The sequence below is a fragment of the Lepidochelys olivacea genome (assembly GCF_965140295.1).
Source record: "Lepidochelys olivacea isolate rLepOli2 genome assembly, chromosome: 12".
Classification (NCBI taxonomy): Eukaryota; Metazoa; Chordata; order Testudines; family Cheloniidae; genus Lepidochelys; species Lepidochelys olivacea.
Window position 1 is genome coordinate 938175 of NC_140422.1, and position 26466 is coordinate 964640.

The 26466-nt window shown below is 50.0% G+C and overlaps 1 protein-coding gene across 2 annotated transcripts in view; it reads left to right on the forward strand.

Annotated features, from left to right (window-relative positions):
- Nucleotides 1-26466, forward strand: part of WDR59 (WD repeat domain 59) — a 92147-nt gene that overhangs the window by 37931 nt on the left and 27750 nt on the right. The window contains exons 8-19 of one of the 2 annotated variants that reach the window (XM_084644280.1): nucleotides 1413-1501; nucleotides 1991-2107; nucleotides 2463-2540; nucleotides 4010-4166; nucleotides 7155-7234; nucleotides 9828-9960; nucleotides 12491-12615; nucleotides 14119-14283; nucleotides 16177-16248; nucleotides 18879-19035; nucleotides 20474-20543; nucleotides 21052-21205. In XM_084644280.1, coding sequence (XP_084500406.1) covers nucleotides 1413-1501; nucleotides 1991-2107; nucleotides 2463-2540; nucleotides 4010-4166; nucleotides 7155-7234; nucleotides 9828-9960; nucleotides 12491-12615; nucleotides 14119-14283; nucleotides 16177-16248; nucleotides 18879-19035; nucleotides 20474-20543; nucleotides 21052-21205 — 1397 coding nt within the window. Of the gene's footprint in view, nucleotides 1-1412; nucleotides 1502-1990; nucleotides 2108-2462; nucleotides 2541-4009; nucleotides 4167-7154; nucleotides 7235-9827; nucleotides 9961-12490; nucleotides 12616-14118; nucleotides 14284-16152; nucleotides 16249-18878; nucleotides 19036-20473; nucleotides 20544-21051; nucleotides 21206-26466 lie in introns of both variants that reach the window. The other variant, XM_084644279.1, reaches the window with a different exon arrangement.

Sequence of the window (26466 nt, forward strand, 5' to 3'; positions counted from 1 at the left end):
AATGCATCACTTGATAATTGTCCTTCTGCTCATTCCCTCTGAAGTATCTGGCACTGGCCACTGTCAGAAGACAGGGTACTGGGCTAGACGGACCATTGGTCTGACCCAGTATGGCCGTTCTTATGTTCTAAAAAAAAGTCTGCTTAAGTGGTGGTCCCCTATTTTTGGCCAGATCTCAAGAGAGCCATATATTTATATGTGGAGACAGGGAGGTCGGCTACAGAAGGAAAGATCTGCCCCTTAGTATAGTTACCATCTTGTTTGACCGTTATTTTTGATGTCTCTTATGATTTGAGGCGAGCAAACCATTTTCATCCATCAAGCATAGGCTTTGTATGCCAGAGCCCTGACACAGCAGAGCTGTGTGTGTCTGCTGCAATAGCTTTCTTCCTAGATCCGACACATCCTCTGTGTCTGAACATTTGCTGAGCAGCAGGCTTTGCAGCTGACTGAGTTCCTAAGTACTGATGGAGCTGAGAAACATAGATCCGTACACTGCATCGGTTGTTCCTATCCCTTAGCAAAATGCATTGTCTCTGACCTGCCATTACCTTGGAGACGGTAGAGTCTCAAAACTTATCTTGAACCTTGGCGTCTCTGAGGATCCGACAAATTTTAGAGTCAAGGCTTCTGAAGTGCATTTCCTGTCAGTCTCTAACAATCCAAGAGTTCTCTAGATAGGCCAACACGAACATCCACCACAACCTTAGCTCGTCTCCTGACACCCAAATACCCTTGGATTCCCCACCTCCATGATGAACTCCCCTTCACTTCCAACAATGAACCACTTGCAGCGCACACATCTAGCGCCTCAGTCACATGCCTATGCTCAGCCTTCACTCCAACCTCAGCAAGATTAAAGTCCTGGATGTTAGTGATAGGTGAGTAGTGTTAAAATCTCTATAGTGCATTACTGGTGCATGTGAGAGTAAGGGGGCTGAGTTAATCACAGGGCACCAGGGAGCAGACAGAGGGAGAGGGTTGGTGCTAAAGTGGTGAGAGATGCAGAGCTTGTAGCTCCCCCACAGAGGCAGTTGCTCCCTGTGATGAGCTGAAAGTGGCTGGAGGTTCAGAAAAACATCTTTTGACTTGTAAATGGACCACATTGGATCTGAGCTCCTTGAGAGACATGCATGAAGCCCCCCAAAACTGGGGTTAGCCTCTTTCTGAAGGACAGCTGCTCTTTAACTTTGCTGCTGCATTCCCATGAAATGTTTTGCCACGGTCTTTCACACTCGCTCCTGGGATGTATCTCCTCTTAGTTGTATGTCCTGTGCAGAACACAAGTGGTCTGAAATGCTGTGGGGCCGCCCTACATTTTGCATCTGCTTCATGTCTCATTGGCTCACCTCACTTTTAAGCTATTTGTAGATGCTGTTCGCTGACCTTTTTCTGCTCTGCTCCTTCTGCAGCTGGAGCCTCCCAGGTCAAATGGAACAAGAAAAACGCCAACTGTTTAGCAACCAGCCACGATGGGGATGTCCGTATCTGGGACAAGCGGGTGAGCTCCTGTTAGTCTTTGAGTAGCCTCTGCATGTTCCCACATGTGGGATCAAGGCACCATGCCAGTCCTACACTGCTTCTTCCTTCCTTCCTTCCTTCGTTTCCCACCCCTCTGAACGATCAGTTTGAGGTAAGCGCGGTGCCAGTGGAGTCTGAGATTGAAGGAGAGCTGTATCATTGGCCTCCTTCTCTCTGAAAACATACCCCTTAGCACCTTGCTTTTGGCTTCTTGATGGATACTAGTTGCATCAAATATAAAGCGTCCCCTTACCCAGTGCACTGTTGTATTTAACTCCTATGGAACTTTACCACTGTACTTCACAGTAACTTTTCTCTAGCCTACAAGCCATTGTTTATCTTTCTCTCTGGCTGGTGACGTCTACTGAGTGTGAGGGTGGAGAAGCACCTTCTTTACCTGGCGGGATCGGGCCAGATTTCTTGCTCCTAAGAACCAGCATGGTGAGAACTAAAATGCCTCTGATTGCAGAAACCCAGCACTGCAGTGGAGTACTTGGCAGCGCATCTCTCTAAAATCCATGGCCTGGACTGGCATCCGGACAACGAGTACATCCTGGCCACTTCCAGCCAGGACAACTCTGTCAGGGTAAGTGCCCAGGTCTCTCAGAGGGAATGTACCAGTGCCATCCTAAGGGCCTGACCCAGCTCCCACTGAAATCACTGGGCATCTGTCCATTGACTTCAGTGGGAACTAGATCTGGTATTAGACATCACCCTCTACAGCAAGTCTTGTGTTGGTCAGTGCACACCTGTCACCCCGAGTCACTGTGTCTGAGGCTGATAGCCCCCCCTTGGGGCCAATTCAGCTCCATTAGTGCAAGGATGTCTCTAACGACACTGTGGAGCACCTGTCGCATGTCTGGCACATGTCTTACACAGAAATATCCCCCCCCCCGCCCCTGAGAGCGAAGCTCACTGGCTTGTTTTCTGTTCTGTTGAAGTTCTGGGATTACCGTCAGCCTCGGAAATATCTCAATATCCTCCCCTGCCAGGTTCCAGTCTGGAAGGCGAGATACACGGTGAGTGTGAACACCGGTCCCTCTGCCCCATAGCCTTGCTAGAGCCTGGGATGGCCAAGGGAAATTACCTAATGAGGCATTCCTCCCTGGGAATCATTAGCACTGTTTTTGCCACTGGCTTTTATTAATCTGAGTTAAAAACCTCAGTTACAGCACTGATCAGTACGAGTGTGAGAGCATCTTCCGTGAGAACCAGGCTCATGGGAGGGGGTGCCTAATAATGTGAAACTTGGATCTTTCCCAGAGGACTGTAACAGAGACTCGCATACATGGGGCTTGCAGCTGGTGTCTAAGTCCTAAAGAAGGACTGCAGCTTTGGCTCAGCCGTTCCTTATACCCTCTGTCCGCTCTGTCACTGACTTACATTCACTGGTGGAGCCAACGCACTAAGAGCGGCACTGTAGCAGCCTAGCCATGCCTCTTTCACAGTTTCTGCTCAGAGATTTTATCTCTTGAATCTCTTCTGTGAGGGCTTTTTAACCATGCCCATGTATTTTAATGGGCTGCCACGGTTTTTGTGTAGCTAAGAATGCACTAACTTGCTGTCCTTGTGGTGTGAGGTCCAAGGCATTTAAAGCACAAGTTGTTCCTCAGCTTTGGCTATATCTACATTCAAAACATAAAAATCACGGTAGTGAGTCACAGAGCCCAGGTCAACTGACTCGGGCTCACGGTGGGGGGCTAAACATAGCTGTATAGAAGTTCCCACTTGGGCTGGAGCCCAGGCTCAGACCCAGCGAGGGAGGAGGTCTTGGAGTCTGGACTCCAGCCTGAGCAGGAATGTTTACGCTGCCACTGTTAGCCCAGTAGCGCAAACCCACGTCAGTTGACCCGCGCTCTGAGACTCGTTGCCGCAGAGGGGTTTTTGCACATAGCCGTTCAGCATTAGGTTGTACTCACCATCTTCCCCAGACACCAGAATGAGCCTTTCCTCACCTCTCCCTCCCTCCGGCCCTGTACCATGCCTGGTGTGTATGCACAATACATACTTGAAGTTTAGTGTTCCATTTCAGGGTCAGGACCCCAAACAATTGCTAGTGCGTGAGACCCAAAGAATGATTGCTGTTTGGCTCGGCCTGTGCAAAGAGCAGCAGGAATGGTGGGTGAAGAGGGAGTGTTAAAATTGCTGTTGCTACGTGGGGTTAGTAATAAGCAGAAGGAAATGGCTGGTTTTAAATGAGCTGTGGTGAATGCCTCTTTCGAGCGCAGTGCACCCCTCTCCTTTCAGGGCATGTTGAGTCCTCTTGCATGGTAATCCCCTTTGAAAGCTCCTCCTTGTAGGGTTGGCTCCTGAGCCCCTACAATCCTCCCTGAAGTCAGCTGGTGGCAGTGCCAGGATGTGCCCTGGTGCCAGTGTGAATGGGAAGGTGTTGGAAAGTACGATCGAGGCAATATGGGGGAGTGAGAGCTGCCAGGCTAACCGTTGTGCAGCTGAGCAGCCCCTCTCTGGGTGTGCTTCTCTCCCCCAGCCTTTCAGCAACGGGCTGGTGACCGTGATGGTTCCCCAGCTGCGGCGAGAGAACAGCCTCCTCCTTTGGAACACTTTTGACCTGAACACGCCAGTTCACACCTTCGTGGGACACGACGATGTGGTGCTGGAGTTCCAGTGGAGAAAGCAGAAAGAAGGTGGGCACAGGACTGTGACTGCTGTTCTCATGCAACTACCGTTGGTGCACGGCAGCAGCTGGAGTCTGCCTTGCGGCTGCCATACTCAAACAATTGCCTTTCTGCTCTTGCCACGACTTGAACTAGCCTCTATCTGCTTTCCAATCCCCACAGACCATAGTTTATTGGAACGTGTCCCATTGCACGAGGCCACGCAAACTATTCCCAGGCTAACAGAGCCAATCAATACGAGTATCAACAGTGACTCTTTCATTTCCTACTATCCCGTCAGTCTGTTTTTAAATGGATTTTTCAGAATAAATTGTACAACAATAAGATTCTTGCATAAAGCGAAGGAAAAAATTCAAAACTGAGTGAACCCCTCTGAGCTTCACCGTTTATTGCAAGGAAAAAGCAAGCCACAAATATCAGGAGCATCCCATGCAATAAAAGCTGCATTTTTAGTAGCATCCATGTACTCAATACACCAGCCAAAGGAGGTGGAGCCTGGGGAAAGGAACCCTCCTGCCAGTTTTCAGACCCTAGTCCAGAGTTGGGCAAACTATGGCCCATGGGACCTTCCTGTCCGGCCTCTGAGCTCCCAGCCGAGGAAGCTAGCCCCAGGTCTCTCCCCTGCTGTCCCCCCTTTTGCGCCGCCAAGTGGGCAACGTGGCTTGCGCCCACCCACCTCCCAGGCTTTCCAATAAGCCAGTCCTGCCACTCTGAGCGGCATGGTAAGGGGGCGTGGAGCGGAGGGTTGGATAAAGGGCAGGGGGTCCTGGGAGGCAGTCAGGGGACAGAGAGCAGGGGGTGGTTGGATGGGAAAGAGGTTGGGGGGGCGGGCAGGGGACAGGGCGTGGTTGGATGGGGTGGAGGTTTGGGGGTGGGGGCGGTTGGGGATGGGGAACAGGGGGGTTGATAGGCATGGTAGTCTGGGGGGGGGCCTGTCAGGGGCTGGGGGTGTGGATAGGGATCAGGGCAGTCAGGGGAAGGGGGCAGGAGGGGTTGGATATGGGGTGAGGTCCCTGGGGACGGTCAGGTGCAGGTGGGGTCCCAGGAGGGGGCAGTCAAGGGACAAGGAGCAGGGGGGGTTGGATGGGTTGGGGGCTCTGAGGGAGGCCGTCAGGGAGCGAGAAGTGGGAGCGGGTAGATAAGGGGCAGGGGCCAGGCTGTTTGGGGGGGCACAGCCTTCCCTACCCAGCCCTCCATACCGTTTCGCAACCGCGATGTGGCCCTTGGGCCATAAAGTTTGCCCACCCCTGCCCTAGTCAGTCATTTTCAAATATAAAAGAAAACCCCACAAAAAGGTCAGATAACCAAACAGATCAATGAGGGCACACACAGGGCTTTAACCTGCACAGCTCCAGTGCTGGGACCTCCTCTCTTGCTGTAACCATAGGCCCCTGGTCCTTGGTTTACACAAGGGTCCTATGGTACCTCTGCCCTCTTTGGGTACAGGGCATGGACTTTATATCTGTCACCACCATTTCATCTGCGCTGCTTGGTAGTGAGACTGGCAGCACTGGTGCAAACACCTATCTACACAGATTTAACCAGGACCAATTTCTTCTCCAGAACAGGTCCCCAGGCCCCCCTCCCAATCATTTAATGGAATTTTTGTAATGGCACTTAGGAAATTTCTTTCTTTTGGTTTTGCTCAGAGCGATGGGTGTTTGGCTGTTCTCTTCCCGTTGAACATATGTGCTAACCAGTAAGCAGTGTAGCCTAGTGACTAGAATACTGGGCTGGGACTCAGGAAATCTGGGTTCTTATTCCTAGCTCTGCCACTGGCCTGCTGGGCAAGTCACCTCCCTCTCTGTGCCTCGGTTTCCCTTTCTGTACAATTTGGATAATGACACTGACCTCCTTGGTAACACACTTGGAGATCTACTGAAAAGAGCTATGCAAGGGGGGGGGTGTTATACGTTTGATTATTATAACCTCTTACTGCGTCTGTATGCCCTCATACCTTCACAGAGGCTGGTGCTCCAGACAAAGTTGTCCTGGCTTAACTAAAGGTGTTGTTTAAACTGATTTAGTTAAACTGGGGGATCTTAGTGTGTGGACACTCTTATGTAGGTTTAAACCTGGTCTGTCTCAGTTTAATTGCATTGGTAAATTTACAGGAACAAGCTAAACCAGCGCAAGCCAGTTTTAAACCTATTGAAGCACATCCACACACAAAGTTACACCAGTTTAAGTGAAATCCATGCTGTGTGTAGGGCAGCTGCTCGTATGTTTGTGTCAGCCAATTGAGGGCTGGGATCTCTGCAGCATTACAGCCTCAGGTCCTCCAGAGATTCCCAAAATCCTTGGGGGGAGGGGGGAAGGCGGCGGGGAGCCAGAATTTGATATTCCAAATGTAGAAAACCTGTTGTGCTCTCTGCATCCTAAAGGAGATGTTACAGGAGAAACCCTTTTTTTTTTTTTCTGCTTTGCAATTCACTTTTACATTGTTACTTAGAATCATAGAATATCAGGATTAGAAGGGACCTCAGGAGGTCATCTAGTCCAACCCGCTACTCAAAGCAGGACCAATCCCCAATTTTTGCCCCAGATCCTTAAATGGCCCCCTCAAGGATTGAACTCGCAACCCTGGGTTTAGCAGGCCGATGCTCAAACTGCTGAGCTATTACTTGGATTTTCAGCTACACAACAATGTGACGCTTTAAAAATAAGTGCCTCCTAGTAGATCCGATTCATTTCCCATGTGATAACTTTCACTGCAAAATGTATTTTTATTTGCATTGCAGTTTTCTCCTCTGTAACTCCAGCAGCAGCCCCATCCCCATTTTACAGATGGGGAAACTGAGGCACAGAGTGGAACAGTGACTTGACTTGCTATGTGACCTTGGACAATATCAAAGGCAGGAATAGAACCCAGGAGTCCTGACTCCCACTCCAGTGTCCCATCTACTGGACCTAGCTACTTGGTTCAGTCCACTTATATCATAAATAGAGTCAAGTCTGTTTTCTGTTACTTCTAGAAATTATTTTCTCTTCTTTTAGGCTCCAAGGACTACCAGCTGGTCACGTGGTCTCGTGACCAGACGCTGCGGATGTGGCGGGTTGACTCCCAGCTGCAGAGGGTATGCAAAGCACTTTTGGCATTGGACTGGGGACAGCATTCTGAAGTGCCAAATTTACCATCATTTACTTGTATGAAGTGCGACTAATGGCATCATGGAGAGCTCAGGCACAAAGTCTCTAGGTGCCATCCAGCCTTCTCACTCACAGCTCAGCCCCCCAAGGGTGTGTCTACACTGCACCCTTCTTTCAGCGGCATGGAGTGTACACACACAGCTCCCCTACCACAGGTACAGATAGCAGAGGAGACAGTGAGGCACAGTTTTGACCAGTACAGACATACCGCTCTGAGTACATACCGCACATGGTTCTCTACTCACCGTCTACACTGCTATTTATACCCATGAGAGGAGGCCTATGCATGTCTGAATGCTGCATGCCTCTCTGGGGGGCCCTTCCCCACCGTGGGGAAAGATGCTGGCATGGGGGAAAGGCTCCGATAGCTCCCCAGTGCTGGAGCCCTCTCCCTCCTGCAGGGAAAGACTCCTCCAGCAGCGGGGAAACCTTTCCCCGCTGCTGGAGCCTTTCGCTCACATATGGAGCTGCACACCAGCGTGGATGCGGTGTGCTTTCTCACTGCAGTGTCTGGCTAGCCGTATGCTACACGGTGCCACCAGGGTGTGTCGTGTAGACAGAGCCTAACTCTGACCTTAAAAGAAAAGGAGGACTTGTGGCACCTTCGAGACTAACACATTTATTTGAGCGTGAGCTTTCGTGAGCTACAGCTCACTTCATTAGATGCATGCAGTGGAAAATACAGTGGGGAGATTTTATATACACAGAGAACATGAAACAATGGGTGTTACCATACACACCGTAAGAAGAGTGATCAGGTAAAGTGAGCGATTACCAGCAGGAGAGCGATTGGGGGGGACCTTTTGTAGTGATAATTAAGGTGGGCCATTTCCAGCAGTTGACAAGAACATGTGAGGAATAGTGCGGAGGGAGAGAGAAAATAAACATGGGGAAATAGCTTTACTTTGTGTAATGACACATCCACTCCCAGTCTTTATTCAAGCCTAAGTTAATTGTATCCAGTTTGCAAATTAATTCCAATTCAGCAGTCTCTCGTTGGAGTCTGTTTTTGAAGGTTTTTTGTTGAAGAATTGACACTTTTAGGTCTGTAATCGAGTGACCAGAAAGATTGAAGTGTTCTCCAACTGGTTTTTGAATGTTGTTAATTCTTGACATCTGATTTGTGTCCATTTATTCTTTTACGTAGAGACTGTCCAGTTTGGCCAATGTACATGGCAGAGGGGCATGGCTGGCACATGATGGCATATAGCACATTGGTAGATGTACAGGTGATAGTGTGGTTGATGTGATTAGGCCCTATGATGGTCTGACCTGTAATGTACAGCAGGCTGCACTGTGCTCTGGACAAATGTCTGCTAGGCAGGAGGTTTTCCACTGGACATACAGAACCTCGAAGGCTTCACAGGAACAGCAAGGCTGTTTTGTCACTCAAATGATTATTCCCAACACCTGAGCCCTGCTGTAAGAGCAGGTGCACTATGAAGTGGTGTTGTCCAGTATCAGTGGGAAGGGTTACCAGCTGCCCCAAGATAACTGCAGAATCTAAAACTCTCCAGCAGGCATTGCCTCTGCAGACCTCCGCATACTTGGGTACAGATGACTCAGTGCTGCAGGAACCCAACTCTCCTAGGGAGTCAAGTCTGAGAATACGTGCACTCTCTTCTGGCGTGCAAAGCTCTGATGGAGACCTTGGTCCCAGCTGGCCTCCCTTGCTTTCTGACTTGCGAGAGTAGCTGCTCTTCGACCCATCGCCTCCAGCCAGATCACACTGTGTCCCGTCACTCGTTAGCAGTAGTCCTGGTTTGGTCTCTTGTCAAGCAGTTTTGCATGATTTGTATTAGTTTTCTCCTATGTCCAGATTCATCGTTTGTATCCCAGGGAGATGCCCATGAGTAAGGCTGGTAGTTTGCTGTGTCAGCGCGCTTGTTTTGGTCGTTACTGTGTCCTTCTGCCTCCCCACATTTGACTGTTCACCCTCTCCTGTGTCTTGTAAATCCAGGCTGTGAGTTCTCTGGGCCTGTTGTCTATTTGTCTGGGCGTTGCCCAGCCCAGTTGGGTTGTGGCCCTTAATTTGGGGTGCTAGTCCTGACCATAGTGTAAATAACAATGGCAAAAATCCTAGTACTGGCTTTAAAAAGCAAAGCAAGTCATGGCACGTGATATTCTTGTACTGATCAGTTTGTCATGGGATGGTATTAGAAAAGTCAAATCTCCTTTATTTTAGAATAAAACTTGGCTAACCATTGGTTAATGTATCCCCCTGCTTGCTACCGGGACATGCACACAGAGCCACGTTTGCAAGTGATGAGGGGAGATGTGGTCGAGCAGGCTGGGTGACAAAGGCCAGGCCTCTTCTCTGATGAAAAGCCATGCCTTTTGTCACAGGGTGCCGTCAGGAAAGCAGTGCCATGGTCTTTGAGATGTGGCGGCTGCGCATACGCCCACCTGGCTAATTTAAGCTCCTTGGAGAGATGAGCTGCTCTATCGTTCCTCATGTATTTTGGGCTGCCTTTGTTTGATCCCTGTGACACAGCACATGGGTGTGCTTGTTCTTTTCAGCTGTGTGCTAACGATATCTTGGAAGGGGTTGACGAACTCATTGATGGGATTGCCCTCCTGCCTGAGCCGGATAAGACCCTCCACACCCAGGACTCTGAACCCCAGCATAGCTCCGGGCATGCAGATGAAGAAGGTGAGAGAAGTTCTTTTGCTGTTTGAAATGGAAACCTTTTGGAGGTCATCTCTAAGCCAGTGGTCGTTTGTGCTCTGAGTAAGAGACTGACGCATGCCTGCTTAACTGTCCCTTGTGGAAGGGTTCAACGTGACCCTGCCAAGAAATGGTCATCCACCTGTGGAAGGAAAAAACACCCGAAAAGCAAACTGGTTCCTTGTCTCTATTGTTAGTAGCATTGATTTGCATGACAGTATTGCCTCAGAGTCTTGGGCATGGATCATGGCCCCATCATGCCAGGCCCTGGGCAAAGGCAGACCTAGAAAGATGGTTCCTGCCCCATAGAGCTTACAATTGAAGTGTAAGACCGGAGACAGCAGGTGGATGCAGACAGATGGGGAGTCCAAGGAAGTTGGTCAGCGTGATGGGCAGTGGCTTGGCACACCAACTACCGAGCCATTGTCAGTGTTTTCTTAGGTTGTTAAAAGGAGGAGGGAGAAAAATTGTTGTTCTTCACCTCTGAGGACAGGACAAGAAGCAGTGGGCTTAAATTGCAGCAAGGCTGTTTTAGGTTGGACATTAGGAAAAACTTCCTAACTGTCAGGGTGGTTAAGCACTGAAATAAATTTCCTAGGGAGGTTGTAGAATCTCCGTCATTGGGGATTTTTAAGAGCAGGTTGGACAAACACCTGTCAGGGATGGTCTAGATAATACTTAGTCCTGCCATGAGTGCAGGGGACTGAACTAGATAACCTCTCGAGGTCCCTTCTGGTTCTATGATTCTATGAAATACAGCACCTCTTATCCTAGTCTAGAGTACCCTTAATGAGCCAAGGCCATTCTCTCCTTCTGACCTGGCAGCTCATGTGCTCTTATGGGGCAGAATGTGCTCTCTTGTCTCTCCCCACAACTAAGAGTTAACCCTTTTGCTGCCCATCTGGGCATAGGATACGTTCACCCTGTCAAAATTGCTCCATTGCATCCATTTGATTCAAGTTTTTAAGCTTTCCTTTGCAGCCATGAGGGCTGGATTTTTTTGTGTCGCTAGAGTAGATATGTTTCAGAGTAGCAGCCGTGTTAGTCTGTATTTGCAAAAAGAAAAGGAGTACTTGTGGCACCTTAGAGACTAACTAGTTTATTTGAGCCTAAGCATATTTGAGCTGTAGCTCACGAAAGCTTATGCTCAAATAAATTTGTTAGTCTCTAAGGTGCCACAAGTACTCCTTTTCTTTTAGAGTAGATATGGGGACAGAGTAGGCAACAAGGTTTGTAACAGATTGGTTCCTCGCCTACTCTGTCTCCATATCTACTCTAGCGACACCATCAGAGGACCCAACCACATCAGCCACACCATCAGGGACTCATTTACCTGCACATCTATTAATGTTGTATATGCCATCATGTGCCAGCAATTACCCTCTGCTGTATACATTGGCCAAACCGGACAGTCTCTACATAAAAGAATAAATGGACACAAATGGGACATCAGGAATGGTAACATACAAAAGCCAGTAGGAAAACACTTCAGTCTTCCTGGACATTCTATAACAGATTTAAAAGTAGCCATACTTAAACAAAAAAACTTCAGAAACAAACTTCAAAGAGAAACTGCTTACAGGTGTGTAGCCCACACTCCTCCTGGGAGAATGGGTGAGGTGTAAGAGCCCATCTCCTTTCTAAAAGCCTGCTCTCTGTGGCTGCCTGCTGTGGGGATTGGCTGTCTCAGAATGGTGGCCAAGCTAGCGCCATCCTTTTGTAAATGGGGAGAGGCAGGAGGCCCCAGCTCAGGAGAAGGGAATCTTCCTTCTGTTTGCATGCTTTAGCTGTCAGACAGGCCACGAGAGCAGTAGACCTGGCAGCTAGATGTATGCATTTAGATGTGCACACTGCATCTTGGCTTGGAATTCGCCTTGCCAGAATTCTAGACCCCTTTGCCACATTAAAAGTGCAAATGATTAGCACAAGTAATAGTAAACCCAGTAGCCTCCCAAAGCCAGGGAAGCAAATGAACCCTGGCTTTCACTGCACCCCTCCCTGCTTGAGAGCCTGACTCATTTGATGGCTTTACAGGATGTCCTAAAGCCATCAGACTTGGGGTCACTTGGACCAGGTGCGGGGGTGAATTCCAAAGCGCAGAGCCCTTGCTGGGAGCCAGGAGCTACAGTTCTTCTGTCCTCTGCTCTGGTAATATCGCATGGGAGGGTCTCTCTTGAGTAGGCAGGGCTCAAGCCAGTTAGGCCTTTGTAGATTAAAACCAAGCCTTAAACGCCACCTGGAAAGAAGCAGGCAGCTGGCCATGATTTGCAAAGGATGGGTTCTCCAGGGCCCCATCCAGCCTGCGGTTCTTCCTGCTGGCTTCAGAGACTGTTGTCTGTCTGGCCCAAGGGCTGGGCCCACTCCCAGACAGCTGAGTGGTACCCATGGTCACATGCTCTTTGATGGTGTGTGCCTGTTGCTGTGGGCACCTTGCGCACTGGGAGATTGGCGATTCCCCTGAAGCTTCTCTTTCACAGCCTGCCTCAGCCTGTTTGGTTTCCTTTTCTCCTGCCAGCTTTAAAGGAAGATTTCCAGAACGACCTCCTGGTGGGAAGAAAATCGGACCAGCTGGGGCTGCCGCAGACACTGCAGCAGGAGTTTTCCCTTATCAACGTGCAGATCCGTAATGTCAATGTGGAGGTAGAGGGAGAATTTCCTCCCGCTGACAGCAGGGGACGCGGGCAGGACTGGATCACCTAGTATCTTGTGCTGGGGACCCTCTCCAAGTACTATAAGGCTGATTGCTTTAAGTTGGACTATGGATGCAGGACGTTCCCCAGGCCAGTGGTAGGATAATCCCAAGTCACGGGTACAGGGAGTGGGAGGTGCAGGTATTTCTAGGCCACAGATGCACAGGGTGGCGGAGGGGTGGGGAGGTTATTTCCCAGGCCACAGCTACAGTCTTGCTGTAGCTGTTAAGTGGCAGACTGGGGAAATCTCTCCTGGAAGGAAGCCACTGTAAAAAGTTCCCCAGTGCTGACGTTCTCTGGCGGGGCAGTGGCTGGATCTCAGGTGGGGTGATGGGGTGATTCCGAATGGCTTATGCCCCTGGGGGTGGCCAGGGGCTGAAGCCCTGAAAGTGCTCTGGGAGCTCATTCTTTTGCTAGGAGTCAGTGTTGCCCCTTGTGATGTTTTGTAAGCGTGTGGCGTGAGCGCTGGCCTGAACTCAAGTTTAAAACCTATGATTGGGGGCTCCTAATGAGGAGGAAGGTGGGGAGCCCTAGAGCTCCTTCTGCCCCACCTCTCCCATTCCCCAGCTGGTGGTTCTGGAAGCAGCCAGGGAGAGCCTTGGGGTCCCTTTCTCCTACCTAGCAGGCCAGGTGCACTGTGCTGGGTGAGCCCCAGAGCGCAGCATCATCATTACTTGCATTATAGTGGAGCCTGGAGGCTCCAACAGAGATCAGGGCCCCATTGTGCAAGGTACTGTATGTGTGCATCTAATGAAAGACAGCCCTTATCCCAAAGAGCTTATCATCTTAATAGACAAGACAAAGGGCCAGAAGGGAAACTGAGGTGCAGAGTGTCTCATATCAGGTCAGTGGCAGAATCAGGAGTAGAGCCCAGGTGTCCCGAGTCCAGCTCCATGTCCTAGCCATTAGGCCACACTGCCTCTTGGGAATTGGACTCTCCCTTACACAGCAAGCTCCTGTTTGTGTATGGTGCCTGCCAGGAGGAGGCAGAACTGTGTGGCTTAGGGGAGAGCTCTGGAGCAGCTGACTTGGTAGGTGGTGGTTACAGGGTTTGTCTGGCAGGTGCTGCTGTTGCCCTCTTGGAGCCAAAGGGCCAGGCTCTCCAGAGGGGGTGCATAGGGTTAACCCACTAAACGAGGAGCTGCCCAGTGACATGGGATGGACTGAGAAGGCCATATTAAGAATGGATTCTCCCAATTCTTGCCTGCAGCTTCCACTGCAGAGTGGGCTATCTCCCTGCAGTCTCGGTGCAAAGCTGGGAAGTGCTGAGCCAGTCCCCCACTTGTGTCTGGAGTTTCTGCTATCTCTGTGTTTGCAGCCCCTGTGCACAGTGTGCATTGCAGCCTGGTGGGGCCTCTGCAGAGGGACCAGCCCTTTGTGGCGGATTTCAGCCACAATATGGCTAAAGGCCCTGGGAGGTGAGAGTCAGAAGTGGTTTCTTTTCCTTTCTCAGATGGACGCAGTGAATCGCAGCTGCACAGTGTCTGTGCACTGTGGGAGCCAGAGAGTCAAGATGCGGGTGATGTTCCCGGTGCAGTACCCCAATAATGCTGCACCCTCCTTCCAGTTTGCCCCCACTACCACTATCAGCTCCACAATGAAGGCAAAGCTGCTGAAGGTGGGGATATATGTGTGCGCCCTGCCTGGCTTGAGCCAGACCTGCTAGCCTGTTGCAAACCCAGACCCGGGTCTGAACCACGTCCCTAACAGCTGCAGGCTTAATTGAAAGCAGCTTGGGAAGTGTTCCTGTCTTTAACACTCAGATGCTCAACTCCCAATGGGGTCCAAACCCCAAATAAATCCATTTTACCCTGTATAAAGCTTTCAGTATCTTTGGAGGTAGAGAGGCTATCTCTTTAGCCAGCTGAAGACCAAATGGAGGGGTTTAAATAGATTTAACTCCTAGGGGGTTAAATAGATTTTCTCTTGTGGGTGGAGACCCCCTCCTCTCTCCTATGCAAAGTCCAGCTCCAAGACGGAGTTTTGGAGTCACATGGGCAAGTCACATGTCCATGCATGACTCAGTTTTTACAGGCAGCAGCCATTGTCCACATGCTACCTTGAACGTCCTCGTGTAGACTTCTTATGTGGATTGGAGCCTTACAAGATCGGTTGTGCGTTAAGTTTTTTCTGATTGGGCACTTAACTTGCAAATTCCTTTCTAAAGAAGCTGACCAAATGCCTTACTAAGGTTACAGCCAGTATTCATAACTTAGAATACAATGATGACACATGCATACAAATAGGATGAATAGATTCAGTAGATCATAGCCTTTACAGAATCATAGAATATCAGGGTTGGAAGGGACCTCAAGAGGTCATCTAGTCCAATGCCCTGCTCAAAGCTCAGAGATAGGTTACATGGCATATGTAGCATAAAACATATTCCAGTTATGTCATATATACATTCATAAGTATATTTCCATAAAGTCTTATGGGGGGCACCGTCACGGGGGACCCAGTACTAAGAGCAGATCTTAAACATGCCAACCTTGGCCTAGATCTCCCAGACCTTTGTGACAAAGTGAGGAGGGCAAGGTCCTAGATAAAAATACCCCTTTACGTAGGACCTAGAGAAAAACCGTGATCTAGATGCATCCCTGGTGCAAGTGCATCATTGACTTCATTGGGCTTACACCAGGGATGCTGTCGGCCCATGGCAGTGTGGTCTGCAGCCAGTGTTTAAAGCCCCACTAGGGGAATAATCCGTGTTTGCAGAGTGGAGGGGGCAAACTAGGGACAAGCAGTTATTGTCAAGGGGGAGGCTTAGAGCAGTAAGATTTAAAGGATTCCCGGGCTTGTTAACGTCTGTCTGTCTGTCTTAAGTACTTCTCTGTTCCCAATCAGTGTAGTATCTGACCACCTCAGTGCCTTACTGGACTTATCCTTGCACCCCCCTGGGAGGCAGTAGATCTGCAGCAGAACCAGGAGTTGAACCTGAGCCTCCCAGCCATGTTTTTATTATTAGAATTGCATTAGCACGTAGGAGCGCCTCTCCTGGAGCTGGACCGCACTGCACTAGGCACTGTACAAACCCAGAGCAAAAAGATGGTCTCTGCTCTGATGGTCTCTGCCCCAATGAATAGCACGGTGTGTTTCTGTAGCACCTTTATTGCAGGGGTCTGCAGCATGAGCTGATGTAATCTTTGTCACCACTAGGTGGTCGGTCAATATCCCCCCTTGCTTTATGGTTAGGAAAATAAGCACAGAATAGCTGTGACTTAGCCAAGGATACACAGCGCATCTGTGGCAGAGCCAGTAACCGACTCCAGTGATCTGACAGCCGGTGTTGTGCCTTAACATGACAGTCCTTCTCAAAGCAGAGCACAGGTCAGTTTGCCTGTACTGAGGGCTCCGGGAGGTCTTCCCTGGGCCTCCAGACTCTCAGTATGGACTCTAGCAGCTCAGCTGCTTTGCAGATGAAGAGCTGGTGGGGAGGTGTGGTTATGGGTAAGATGACCCAAGTTGCATCTTGTGCCTGTTCCAGATTTTGAATGACACTTCCCTGCAGAAGGTGAAGCGGAACCAGAGCTGCCTGGAGCCTTGCCTGCGTCAGCTGGTCTCCTACCTGGAGTCTGTTGTGGTAGGAAGGATTGCACACTTTTCCTGCTTTTCTCCTCTCCCTACACCTTCTGCCTTTGCAGAGCTCCCAGCCTTGTCAGAAACCCCGCTTGCCATTGGTGAGCTCTGAGACTCTGCCTGTGTAGATGTCTGGTAAATGGGGTGGGGGGAGGGAAAACTGAGCATGTGATTGAATGCACGCAGTTCTCAAAATCAGACCCTTGAGGGTTTGTTGCTCCCTGAGTTCAGAAGTTTCCAGTGTCTCCTTGGCTTTGTACTCCCAGCCTGTGCCAGCAGGGGTCGCTGCAGGAAAGTGTGGAGGAGGTCTAGCCGTGGGCAGTGGTGAGCTGGAGCTGGTTTGCACCAGTTTGCTGGACTGGTTGTTACATTTAGAAGCCCTTTTAGAACCGGTTGTCAGATAACTGGTTCTAAAAGGGCTTCATACTCAGGCCAGCGGAGGCGGAGTGGAGGTGAGCTGGGGGCGGGGGCGCAAGGAGGTCTGCCCGCACCGCAGCAGGTAACCCGGGGGGCGTAGGTGCAGGGGAACTGCTCCCCGCCCCAGTTCGCCTCCGCCTCTGCCTCCCTGGGCCTGAGCGCGAAACCGCCGCTTGCTTCTCAGCCCTCCCAGGCTTCCCACGTGAACAGCTGATTCGCGGGAAGCCGGGGGTGGAGAAGCAGAGGGGGGAGGAGGCAGAGCAGAGGTGAGCTGGGGCTGGGCATGGGGCGGGGAGCACCCCAGCTCACCTCTGCTCTGCCTCCTCCCCGTTCTGCTTCTCCAGCCCCAGAGCACCCATGGAGTTGGTGCCTAAGGCACCACTTTTGATGTGATCAGTGGCGGGAGCGGCCGCTCCCCTTGCTCCCCCCGCAGCTACGCTACCCCATCCCTAGGAGCCAGAGGGACCTGCTGGATGCTTCCTGGGAGCTGTCCCAAGTAAGGACCTCCGGGACTCCCCACCTCCCCCGCAAGCAGGTCCCTCTGGCTCTTAGGGACGGGGTGGGCACCCGCTACAGTGGCCCACGAGACCCTCCTGCCCGGTTCTGGGGGAAGTCAGGGGAGGGGGTTGGATGGGGCAGGAGTCCCGGGGGGTGGGGGTGGGCCACGACCCCCTTGTGGGGTAAGGAGGGAACCGGTTGTTAAGATTTTGGCTGCTCATCACTGGCTGTGGGGGAACTTACAGCTACTCTCCTTCCTACAGTAGGTGTCACTGGGGGGCCTGGCGTGGGGGGTGCTGGTTGTGGAGGGAGAGCTGGCTCTGGGAAATTGCCACGCAGGAGAAGCTATAGAGAGTTGAAATATTAACTCTTGCTTGGGCTGGTGGCTTCCCGACATCAGGACATGGGAGGAGAAGTGCAGGCTGGGCTTTGACCGAAAGAGCCTTCCACCCTTCTTCAAGGGACCTACGTTTTTTTCTTTAAACAAAGCTAGTGAGGTGGATTTGAGCTAAGCATGGTCTGTGCTGAGCCCATGCCCTCCCGTTTCCTAGGGACATCATTACAGGCAGGCTGGCCTCGTGCCAGGTGCTGCCCCCCTTGTCTTGGCCAAGGCACGTTTGTCTGAGACCCCTGGTTTGTCTACATTGCAATGCTGGGAGCAAGTTTTAGTCCCCAGGGAAGCTTGGGGGTTCCTTCTTGGGTTTAATCAAATTTGGGTTTTATTTACTTGTTTTTTGTCCTATGTGGCTTGGGCTGGACACCACCATCTAGAACAAATTATATCAGTCCTCATCTGCAGCAGCCCCCTATCCCATTCCTGCACCAACCTCCACCCCATACACACAGAGCTCTGACCTGCAGCCCCCTGCCATTCAATTCCTGCCCTCCCCTCACCCCACCCCCGCTCTGCCGGTGCCCCTCTGGCCTGACCTGCAGCCCCCCACCGTTCCACTCCTGCCCTCACCCCTTCCCCAGCTCTGCCGGTGCCCCTCTGGCCTGACCTGCAGCCCCCCACCGTTCCACTCCTGCCCTCACCCCTTCCCCAGCTCTGCCGGTGCCCCTCTGGCCTGACCTGCAGCCCCCCACCGTTCCACTCCTGCCCTCACCCCATCCCCAGCTCTGCCGGTGCCCCCCTGGCCTGACTTGCAGCCCCCCGCCATTCCACTCCTGCCCCACCCCACCCCCAGCTCTGCCAGTGCCCCTCAGGCCTGAGCTGTGACACGCCTGCTGTTCCGGTGGTGGTCCCCCATAAAGAGACGTTGGTTGTGTTGAGTTGTGTGGCAGTGTGGTGCCTGGGACACTTAGCTAAGCCAGCTCCCTGCTATGTTACATTTTGCTATAACAGAGGAGTCCAGAGTCTGAAGGCCAAACCCTCTGTGCCTTCTTGTCTCAGAGACCGTTGGGTTTTTGAGCTCTTAACCTCCACTTCCTTGCTCAAGGTAGCCATGAAACCAAAGGAAGGTGGGTCAGCAACTCCTCAAAGGCTCTGTGAGCTGGGGAGGAGAAGGAGCTCATGCAGTGAACACACCCACCACAGAGCAGAAACCACTCCATGTGCTTGACCTCTTCGGGGTCGCAGGACAAGAGGTTGCCCTGGAGCCAGCCTTTGTTGCAGTGCACTGGGCTGCTGCCGAGTCGTCAGGCCAGCTGGGCGTCCTGTCTGTGAGGAGAGCTTTCCTCCAAGACTCGCAGCGTGATCTTGGGTAACTTCTGTTTCAGAACCAGGACGACGGCACCTCCAGCAACCCCTATGCTCTGACGAACACCGTAACACCGCCATTGCCCACCTTCGCCCGGGTCTCTAATGCCTACGGCTCCTACCAGGATTCCAACATCCCATTTCCACGGACCTCTGGAGCCAGGTTCTGTGGCGCAGGTTGGTCTGACGGCTGGTTTAGAGCCATCCACCAAGGGATCAGTCAGCTGATCTGCCTGCTGGAGATCCCTCGGACAGTGGGCACTCACCCTGGAGCAAAGGCAGGCTTTGGTCGCTGGCCCCCCAGCTGATAGGGGGCGAGGTTAGACAGCCAGGGCTGTCCGTTCTGTAGGAATCGCACTAGTTCGCAGCTGCTCTCAGGCCACCTTGTGAGCGGTGTTTGGTGTGTGAAACTGGGAGACAAAGAAGAGCTGAAAATATCTAGAACCACCTGCTGGGCTGGAGGTGCTGCTGCCTGTCAGAGATAGGGGGGTTCTGGTAGTGTCTTGGGCATGAACATAACCCCCTCTCCAGGAGCAGGTTGGCATCTGCATGCCTTCCCGTCTGTGGCACAGCATGCTGGCTCCTCCCCACGGCAAACTGCTGCACATGGCTCCTTGACCCTCTTGTTACCTATCTCCTGTGACTGGGGCTGGTGGGAGAGCTGCCCTTCCCTTCCTCCAGGTTGAACCCTTGCACACTGGTACCTTCGTTCCCAGCAGTAAGCTCCCAGCATGCCAGCTGGAAGCCTGTCCATTAGTAACTCCTGTTGCCCAGCCCTCGTGGGAAGTGAGGGCACAGTCATTAATAACTATCTTCCCAGGAGGGCATGTGCCAGGTAGTGACCTTCTCAAGGGGCAGATTAGGGTCTGTTTAAAAGCTCTTGAATTGTGGAAAGTTGCTTTAGATGCAGGAGTGACTCTCCCTGCATTCCGGTTTGAAAGTCTCGTGTGCCGGGGTAGTACAATGTAACACAGCCACACTCGTTTCACCTGACAAAGTGAAGCAGGTTAGTCAAGGCAGCTTGGATCTGCTAAGCCTGCTGTGCCATGCCGGCGGGCAGGGCATACTGGGCTGAAGAAGGTTGTTGGGGCACTACCAAATGTGTGTAGACTTACAGGTACTTCATATGTACCACCTCTCTCTTCATCTTGTGCTGGGCTACACTGCGAGTCTGAACAGTGAGAGCAGCTCCTCTCTGTCTAGTTATTTATCATCACTGGAGTATCCGAGTGCTTGACAAATGACAGTGCAGAGTTACAGCTCAAGGACAGGGCTTCTCCTTCTCCTCCTCTCCTCGGAGCCAGCTGTGAGGAGCTGATGAATTGAAAAGCTCTGACATAGCTGGGCTCTTTATTTTGATGGGTTCAGGGAAGTAGATTTGGCTTGAGAAAAATCAGATTGTCTAGATGGCATTTACAGACCAGGATGAGCTGAGGGGAGAGGGGCTGGGCTGGTTTGTGGGCATCCCGCCACATGCCTCATTACTGTTGGTGGGGTTTGTGTGCCTTAAATTCACAGGCATCACTGTGAAAGCTACCCCTTTGGGCAGGGGAAAGGGCTGCGAAAGTTCAAATCCTATCTGTGCTGAATGTGGTTTTATGTCCTGTCTCCACAGGTTACCTGGTATATTTTACAAGACCCATGACAATGCACCGTGCAGTCTCTCCTACAGAACCTACTCCCAGGTGAACACAAAGTCACGCATTTCAGCAAAGCCTGCAAAATCCCCCTATATTACACTGGTGAATGGAATGGGTTACCTAGGGAGGTGGTGGAATCTCCTTCCTTTATAGGTTTTTAAGGTCAGGCTGGACAAAGCAGTGGCTGGGATGATTTAGCTGGGGTTGGTCCTGCTTTGAGCAGAGGATTGGACTGGATGACCTCCTGAGGTTCCTTCCAACCCTGATATCTATGATTCTATGAATGGATTTGCCAGTGACTGGAGCTAGGGGCTAGAGGCTGGGAGGACAGCAGCTGCTGAGCCACTGGTTTTCAGTAAGTCCAGTCGCTAGTGCCTTGGTCTCAGGAAGTATAAGAAGTCAGAGATGCTGGCTGCTTGCTTCAGCTGAGCTTTCCCATGTTAATACATGCCAGAAATAACAGTGGTGCCAGGCTAGTGACATGCTGTAGCTGGAACTCCCATGGTGGTTTGCCAAGGGTAAGTTACTGAAAACTTGTTCTCTTCTTTGGCAGATCTCTGTCGGCTTTATCGGCCTATCATAGTGGCCTGATCACGCCGATGAAGATCCGTACGGAAACCCCAGGCAATCTGCGCTTGTACAGTGGGAGTCCCACCCGCAGTGAGAAGGAGCAGGTCTCCATCAGCTCCTTCTACTACAAGGAGAGGGTAAGGGCCTGGCCAGGAAACCTTTCCCAATGCCTGTAACAACCTGCTTTCCTTCTCTCTAGCCCGTTAGCATCACTGCCCTTAACCACATACATTAGTGCCCAAGGAGCTTCTTCATTCTACTAGGGACGCGTTCCCTTATGAGCCACTCTGGTGAAAAGTCACCGTGGCTTGGCTCCTTTGTGTTGTTTCTCTGTCCATTGATCACTCCTCTGTTTTGACTGGCCCATTTATTTCAGCTTCCCTCTGAACTTGCTGTTAGTTGGACTGATTCCCTTGCAGAGGTAGGCCTAACATAACCAAGGTGCTCCCTGTGCAGCTGAACGCAGAGCTCCTACGAGCAATGTCTGTGGAGGTTGCAGAACAAATGGGGACTGCTCTAGAGCCTCCGGAGTGAGGATCTCCATAACCAGTTGGCCTGTGTCTGCTTTCCCTGACATGCTCCAGGGTAAAGAACCAGGCCTCTGGTACTGGCTCACTGAGGAACTCCAGGGGGAGCTGCCTCCATTTCTAGATGGGGTTGTCAGTGGTCACACCTAGATGCCCCAGTTGGCGATGGTGGCCCATCTTGCTAACTGCTGTACACACAGACTGTGACAAGACGTCCCTGGCCCAGCTGGATAGGTTAAGTGCACCTGTTACCATTGCAGAGTGGGCTAGTCCTGACTCAGGAAACCCTTTGGGAGTAGTGGCATGTTTTCTCACCATTGTGTCCTGTTACACTGGGGGAAGAAGGGCTGAATAAGTGAGGCTGCAAGAAGTTCTAAAAGAGCAATTTGGTGGCGGGTCCAGAGGGGCCTATTGTGCAGGTGTTGTGTGAGTAACCAGCCTTGCAGCCTGTTCCAGGGTGAACTGACATGCTTGAAACAAAGAATTCAAAGAACCGTATAAACTTATTCACAGAATGCCTTAACATTCCAGACTTCCAAAGTAAATGGCCCAAGGCCTGTGCTCAGGTATGGAGTTTCTCCTGCAGCAGTGGATGGCTTCCCAGATGCCTAAAGCAGGACAAAGAGATGCTTAAGAGCCTGAGTTTTCCTCACTGTTGGCCTGGGGAGTTAGTCCTGGCCTCTTGTCCTGGCAGGGCAGCAAAACAGGAACTGATTTTCCAGCAGCCTGCTTTAATTGTATTTCCTCATGGACAGAATGTCCAGCAGTCACCACTTTGGGTCTGTATTATGCTCAACTGATAGGCAATAGAACGTTCAGCCATGGGCGGAGCCTCTGGGGGGACCTCTCCTCATCAAAAGCCCTGCCTCCATATAGACCCCAGTAGGCTCTCTTAGCCCTGGTCTACACTGGGGGGGGATCACTCTAAGTTACGCAACTTCAGTTACGTGAATAACGTAGCTGAAGTCAACGTACTTAGATCAACTCACCGTGGTGTCTTCACCATGGTGAGTTGGCAGCTGCCGCTCCCCCATCGACTCTGCCTGCGCCTCTCGCGGCGCTGGAGTACGAGAGTCAACAGGAGAGCGCACGGGGATTGATTTATCGTGTCTAGACTAGATGCCATAAATCGATCCCTGCTGGATCGATCACTGCCTGCCGATTCAGCAGGTAGTGAAGACACACCCTTATTGTTCTGCCCATATTCTACTCAAACGTCCTTTCAGTGGGCACTGCTGTGTTGCTGCCTGATCATTAGCATTCCAGCCTATCCCCGCCTTCACATGAGAGTCTATTTGAAGAGCTGCTCCCTCTGTAGTATGCTTGTCCCTGACACACACCTTGCTAACATGCCAGGCTAGTGTAAAAATGTGCACATAAGCACGTGGGTGTTATTTTTATGGGACCTGCCTCTCCAGCCCATGAACTGATGGTGACACGACCTTAATATGTCCAGGAAAAACCTACACAACCAAGCACATGTGTGTTGTTGTGTTGGGTGAAATACAGATAGACTCATATGTCCTCCTCTCCCAGCCCTGCAGGCTTTCCTTTGTCCAGGCTACTCTAAGAGCAGGGCAAGAAAGTAAGAACCGCACACAATGTTGCTGCAGGTGAAAAAGTCACAGATATTTGTCTGTAGGCAGAGGAGTCATGGAATGAGATTTTCTGACTTCTCAGAGTTTGATCTCGCAGCCTTCCTGTTATATTAATGGTTTGGGTTTTTTGAATCATTAAATTTTAGGGTTAGGAAAAAAAAATCTGGATCTTGTCAACTCCTTGCTCTGGAGGATCGATTGGTTTTAATACAAATGTAAATGGGCCATTTAAACCATCAATTTAAATCACCAAGTGGAAAGCCTGAATTTAAATAATTGATTTTTATCAACTTTTCCATTTGTACTTTGGTTATTTTCTGAAGAAAGGTGCTTTCTCTTTGGTTGATATAACCATTAAAACATGTTCATTTACAACTAAATAGAGACTTTTCACTAGGTTTGGTACATCTGTTTGCTTCCTGGAAGGGTTCACTATAACTATATAGACTTATTTAAGCAATGATAGCTTAATATTTTCAGATGCTTATTAATTGTAGATTTTTAGTATATTAGAAAATGGTGAATGAGATATTGCTTATTTACTAGATAATGAACATTTTGCTCATGAACTATATCAAGGTGCATTAGGATGGTAACTAGAATTAAACACGAAACAGCAAATACAATTTCTTTTTATTTAGCAAAGCAAACTTAAATGTTTTGGACAAATAAACTTCTCTGACCAAAACATGTTTCACATTTACAACTAAATGATTAAACAGAGGATTTGACTGTAGTCAGTGAATTAAACTGATTATTTCAGGTCAGCCTGGGAACATTTTTAGATATGCCTCAGTGAAAGTGACCTAGTCCTTGTCCTACATTCCTAATCTTCCCCTATTCTCTTGAAAATGAGAGTGTCTCCTAAATTACTTAGGCTGATTTGTGCCATATTTATAAAGTTTGACCTCAAAAGTTAAATGTTTTTCTCCTGGTTCTTTCTTTCATATAGAAAAGCAGCCTTTTGATTTTTTTTTTTATAGAGGCTTATGGATTCAGCCTATTTATTTTTTATTTAAGTGTTTTAAGAGATTATGACTAAATTTAGGCCTTAACATATTTTGAGTTAATAAAATCTGAATGGAATGAATTCTGAATGTATTTAAACAACAAAATAAAAAAAATCCAATTTAAATAAAAACTGCTTTTGTTTAAAAAAATCAATTTTATCTCCCCTGGATGTAAAACAAAATCCCCTTCTAGCAGAGACCAGCCAAGTTAAATTTCAGTCAAAAAAATGAATACTCCAGAAAGATAACTAGGTATTTAAACTGCAAATACCTCTGCGGCCATATCCATAGCAGTCACTACCAAAGGGATGGCTGGAATCAACAAACATTGATCAACATTGCTGAACACAGAATATACTCTAGTGTTCCTGGAGAGGCAGCTAAGCTACTGAGATCTCTAAATGAAAACTGAAAATGGGTCTCTGAGAATTAATGTGCCGCCCCTCCCCACCACCCTCAACCCCTAAAAAAGTGACTCACAATTATTAGCCAGGAAGAAGGAGAAAAGTTGGGTTTCTAGTAGAAGTTTCACCAGCCAACAGCAATACGATTAGTGTCAATGGAGAGTTGTAATTTTCTATTGTTTCGTTTGTATAATGCTAGTACCCAAAGGCCTCTGGGACTCAGAGCACCCAGCACTGTGTAAACATGTAGTAAAAGGCAGGGGCTACCCTGAGGAGTTTACAAATCAAGGTCCTGATCCTGCAAAGAACTGCACAGCGCCATTGACTTGGATGGGCTCCATCCTCATGGTTTTCTCTACGAGGTTGGAACTTAAGTAATTTCAAGAAAAGAAAGTGTTTGGGAGTTCTCTCCAGGCTCATGTGCAGAGCACAGCCTCCTTTCCTGGCTCAGGAACTAGCACCATCAGCTTCTTGCCCAAATCCATTCCATGAGAGAAACATGGCATCCCCTCCATGGTAATAGGACAGTGGATGGATTTGCCTGATTTCTCTGACGTCCGTGGTCTTGTTACTTTGCACTCACGTGCTGGTATCAAAGCTTCAGAATCCACACTACCCGGCTGGCAGATCTGAACATTACAAGCCCAAAGACTGAGATCTCAGTCCAAGGGGAATCATCCAGAATAGAGCCGCTGCCCGTTCACTGGCATGAGATCTGTACAACAAGGGCAGGTGCCAGACTCAGTACTACTTTGAGGCACTATAAATGAGACCGTCCAATGGTGCCTTCAGTAGAAGTTATTTGAGTGAAGCAGAGTGGGGGAATCTTAATTCTCTTTCTCTGCTTGTCTCAACTATATTTAATTTCTTACTGCTGGGCCCTTCCTCCTCCTCTTGTGAAGGTTGTTGCAGGTGCCTGCAACCGAAGGAGGGGTAGTTCTCCTGGTAAGCCTTTCTCTGAATCCTCCCAGCGTGACTCTGTCTTGCTGAGCCATGCAACAAGCTGAATATGAACAACTCTCTCATGGTGGTGTAGTTTACTGCCTTGTGGCTGTTAAAGCTTTTTGTGTGAGGATGGTGGTGATGGAAGAAATGTTCCAGCAATGAGACACAGGGTCAGGTTGTATCAGAGGCTCAGACCATGGTTGACAGCTCTGAGTGTCCTTTATTGGCTGAAAATGGCTTGGCATGCTATTGCAGACAGCAGAGATGAGCAAGATGTCACCTTTCTCCTTTTGACTCCAACCCATTTGTACTCGAAGTGGTTTTGAATCCAGATCAAGGTTTTGTATTTATTCGGGAAGCATACGGTTCATCCTTAAGGCTACTGGAAACAGTCTGTGTTTAGAATTTTTTTTTATAAAGGCATACTTTGACTGTGTAACACGAGTCAGTGAACGTGACCAAGATTATGCTGATCCAACTTGAATGCAAAAAGGAAGGAAGGGAAAAACTTACTGGATCCGATCTGTCCCCTCTGCCCCCATAGTCCCTGGGTCTGGTGCCGGACTGCTCCTTACCATGTGTTCACCTGTCCTTTGGTCCACTTCACTATTAAATGGGGCGTCCCTTTGCTGGGTTAGTGTACAGCCTATAACATCTCACAGCCAGGGAGCTTTTCCTGATAGACTAAATTTGTCTTTCACCATTACTCCTAGTTACCCCCTGCCCCAGTCTTGCTGGCTCAAAGGAGAGAGAACACAGACACAAAGAAACCGGACCATTTGGCAGCTCCCACAAGGGCATTGTAGTAAATCAGGTGTCAGTGAAATCAAATCAGTGCAGAGCTTCTGGGTCTGCCATTTTTTTTCTCAGCATCTCTAATTGTAGCTCCTGTCGTTGGCCCAGCCATTCGACTG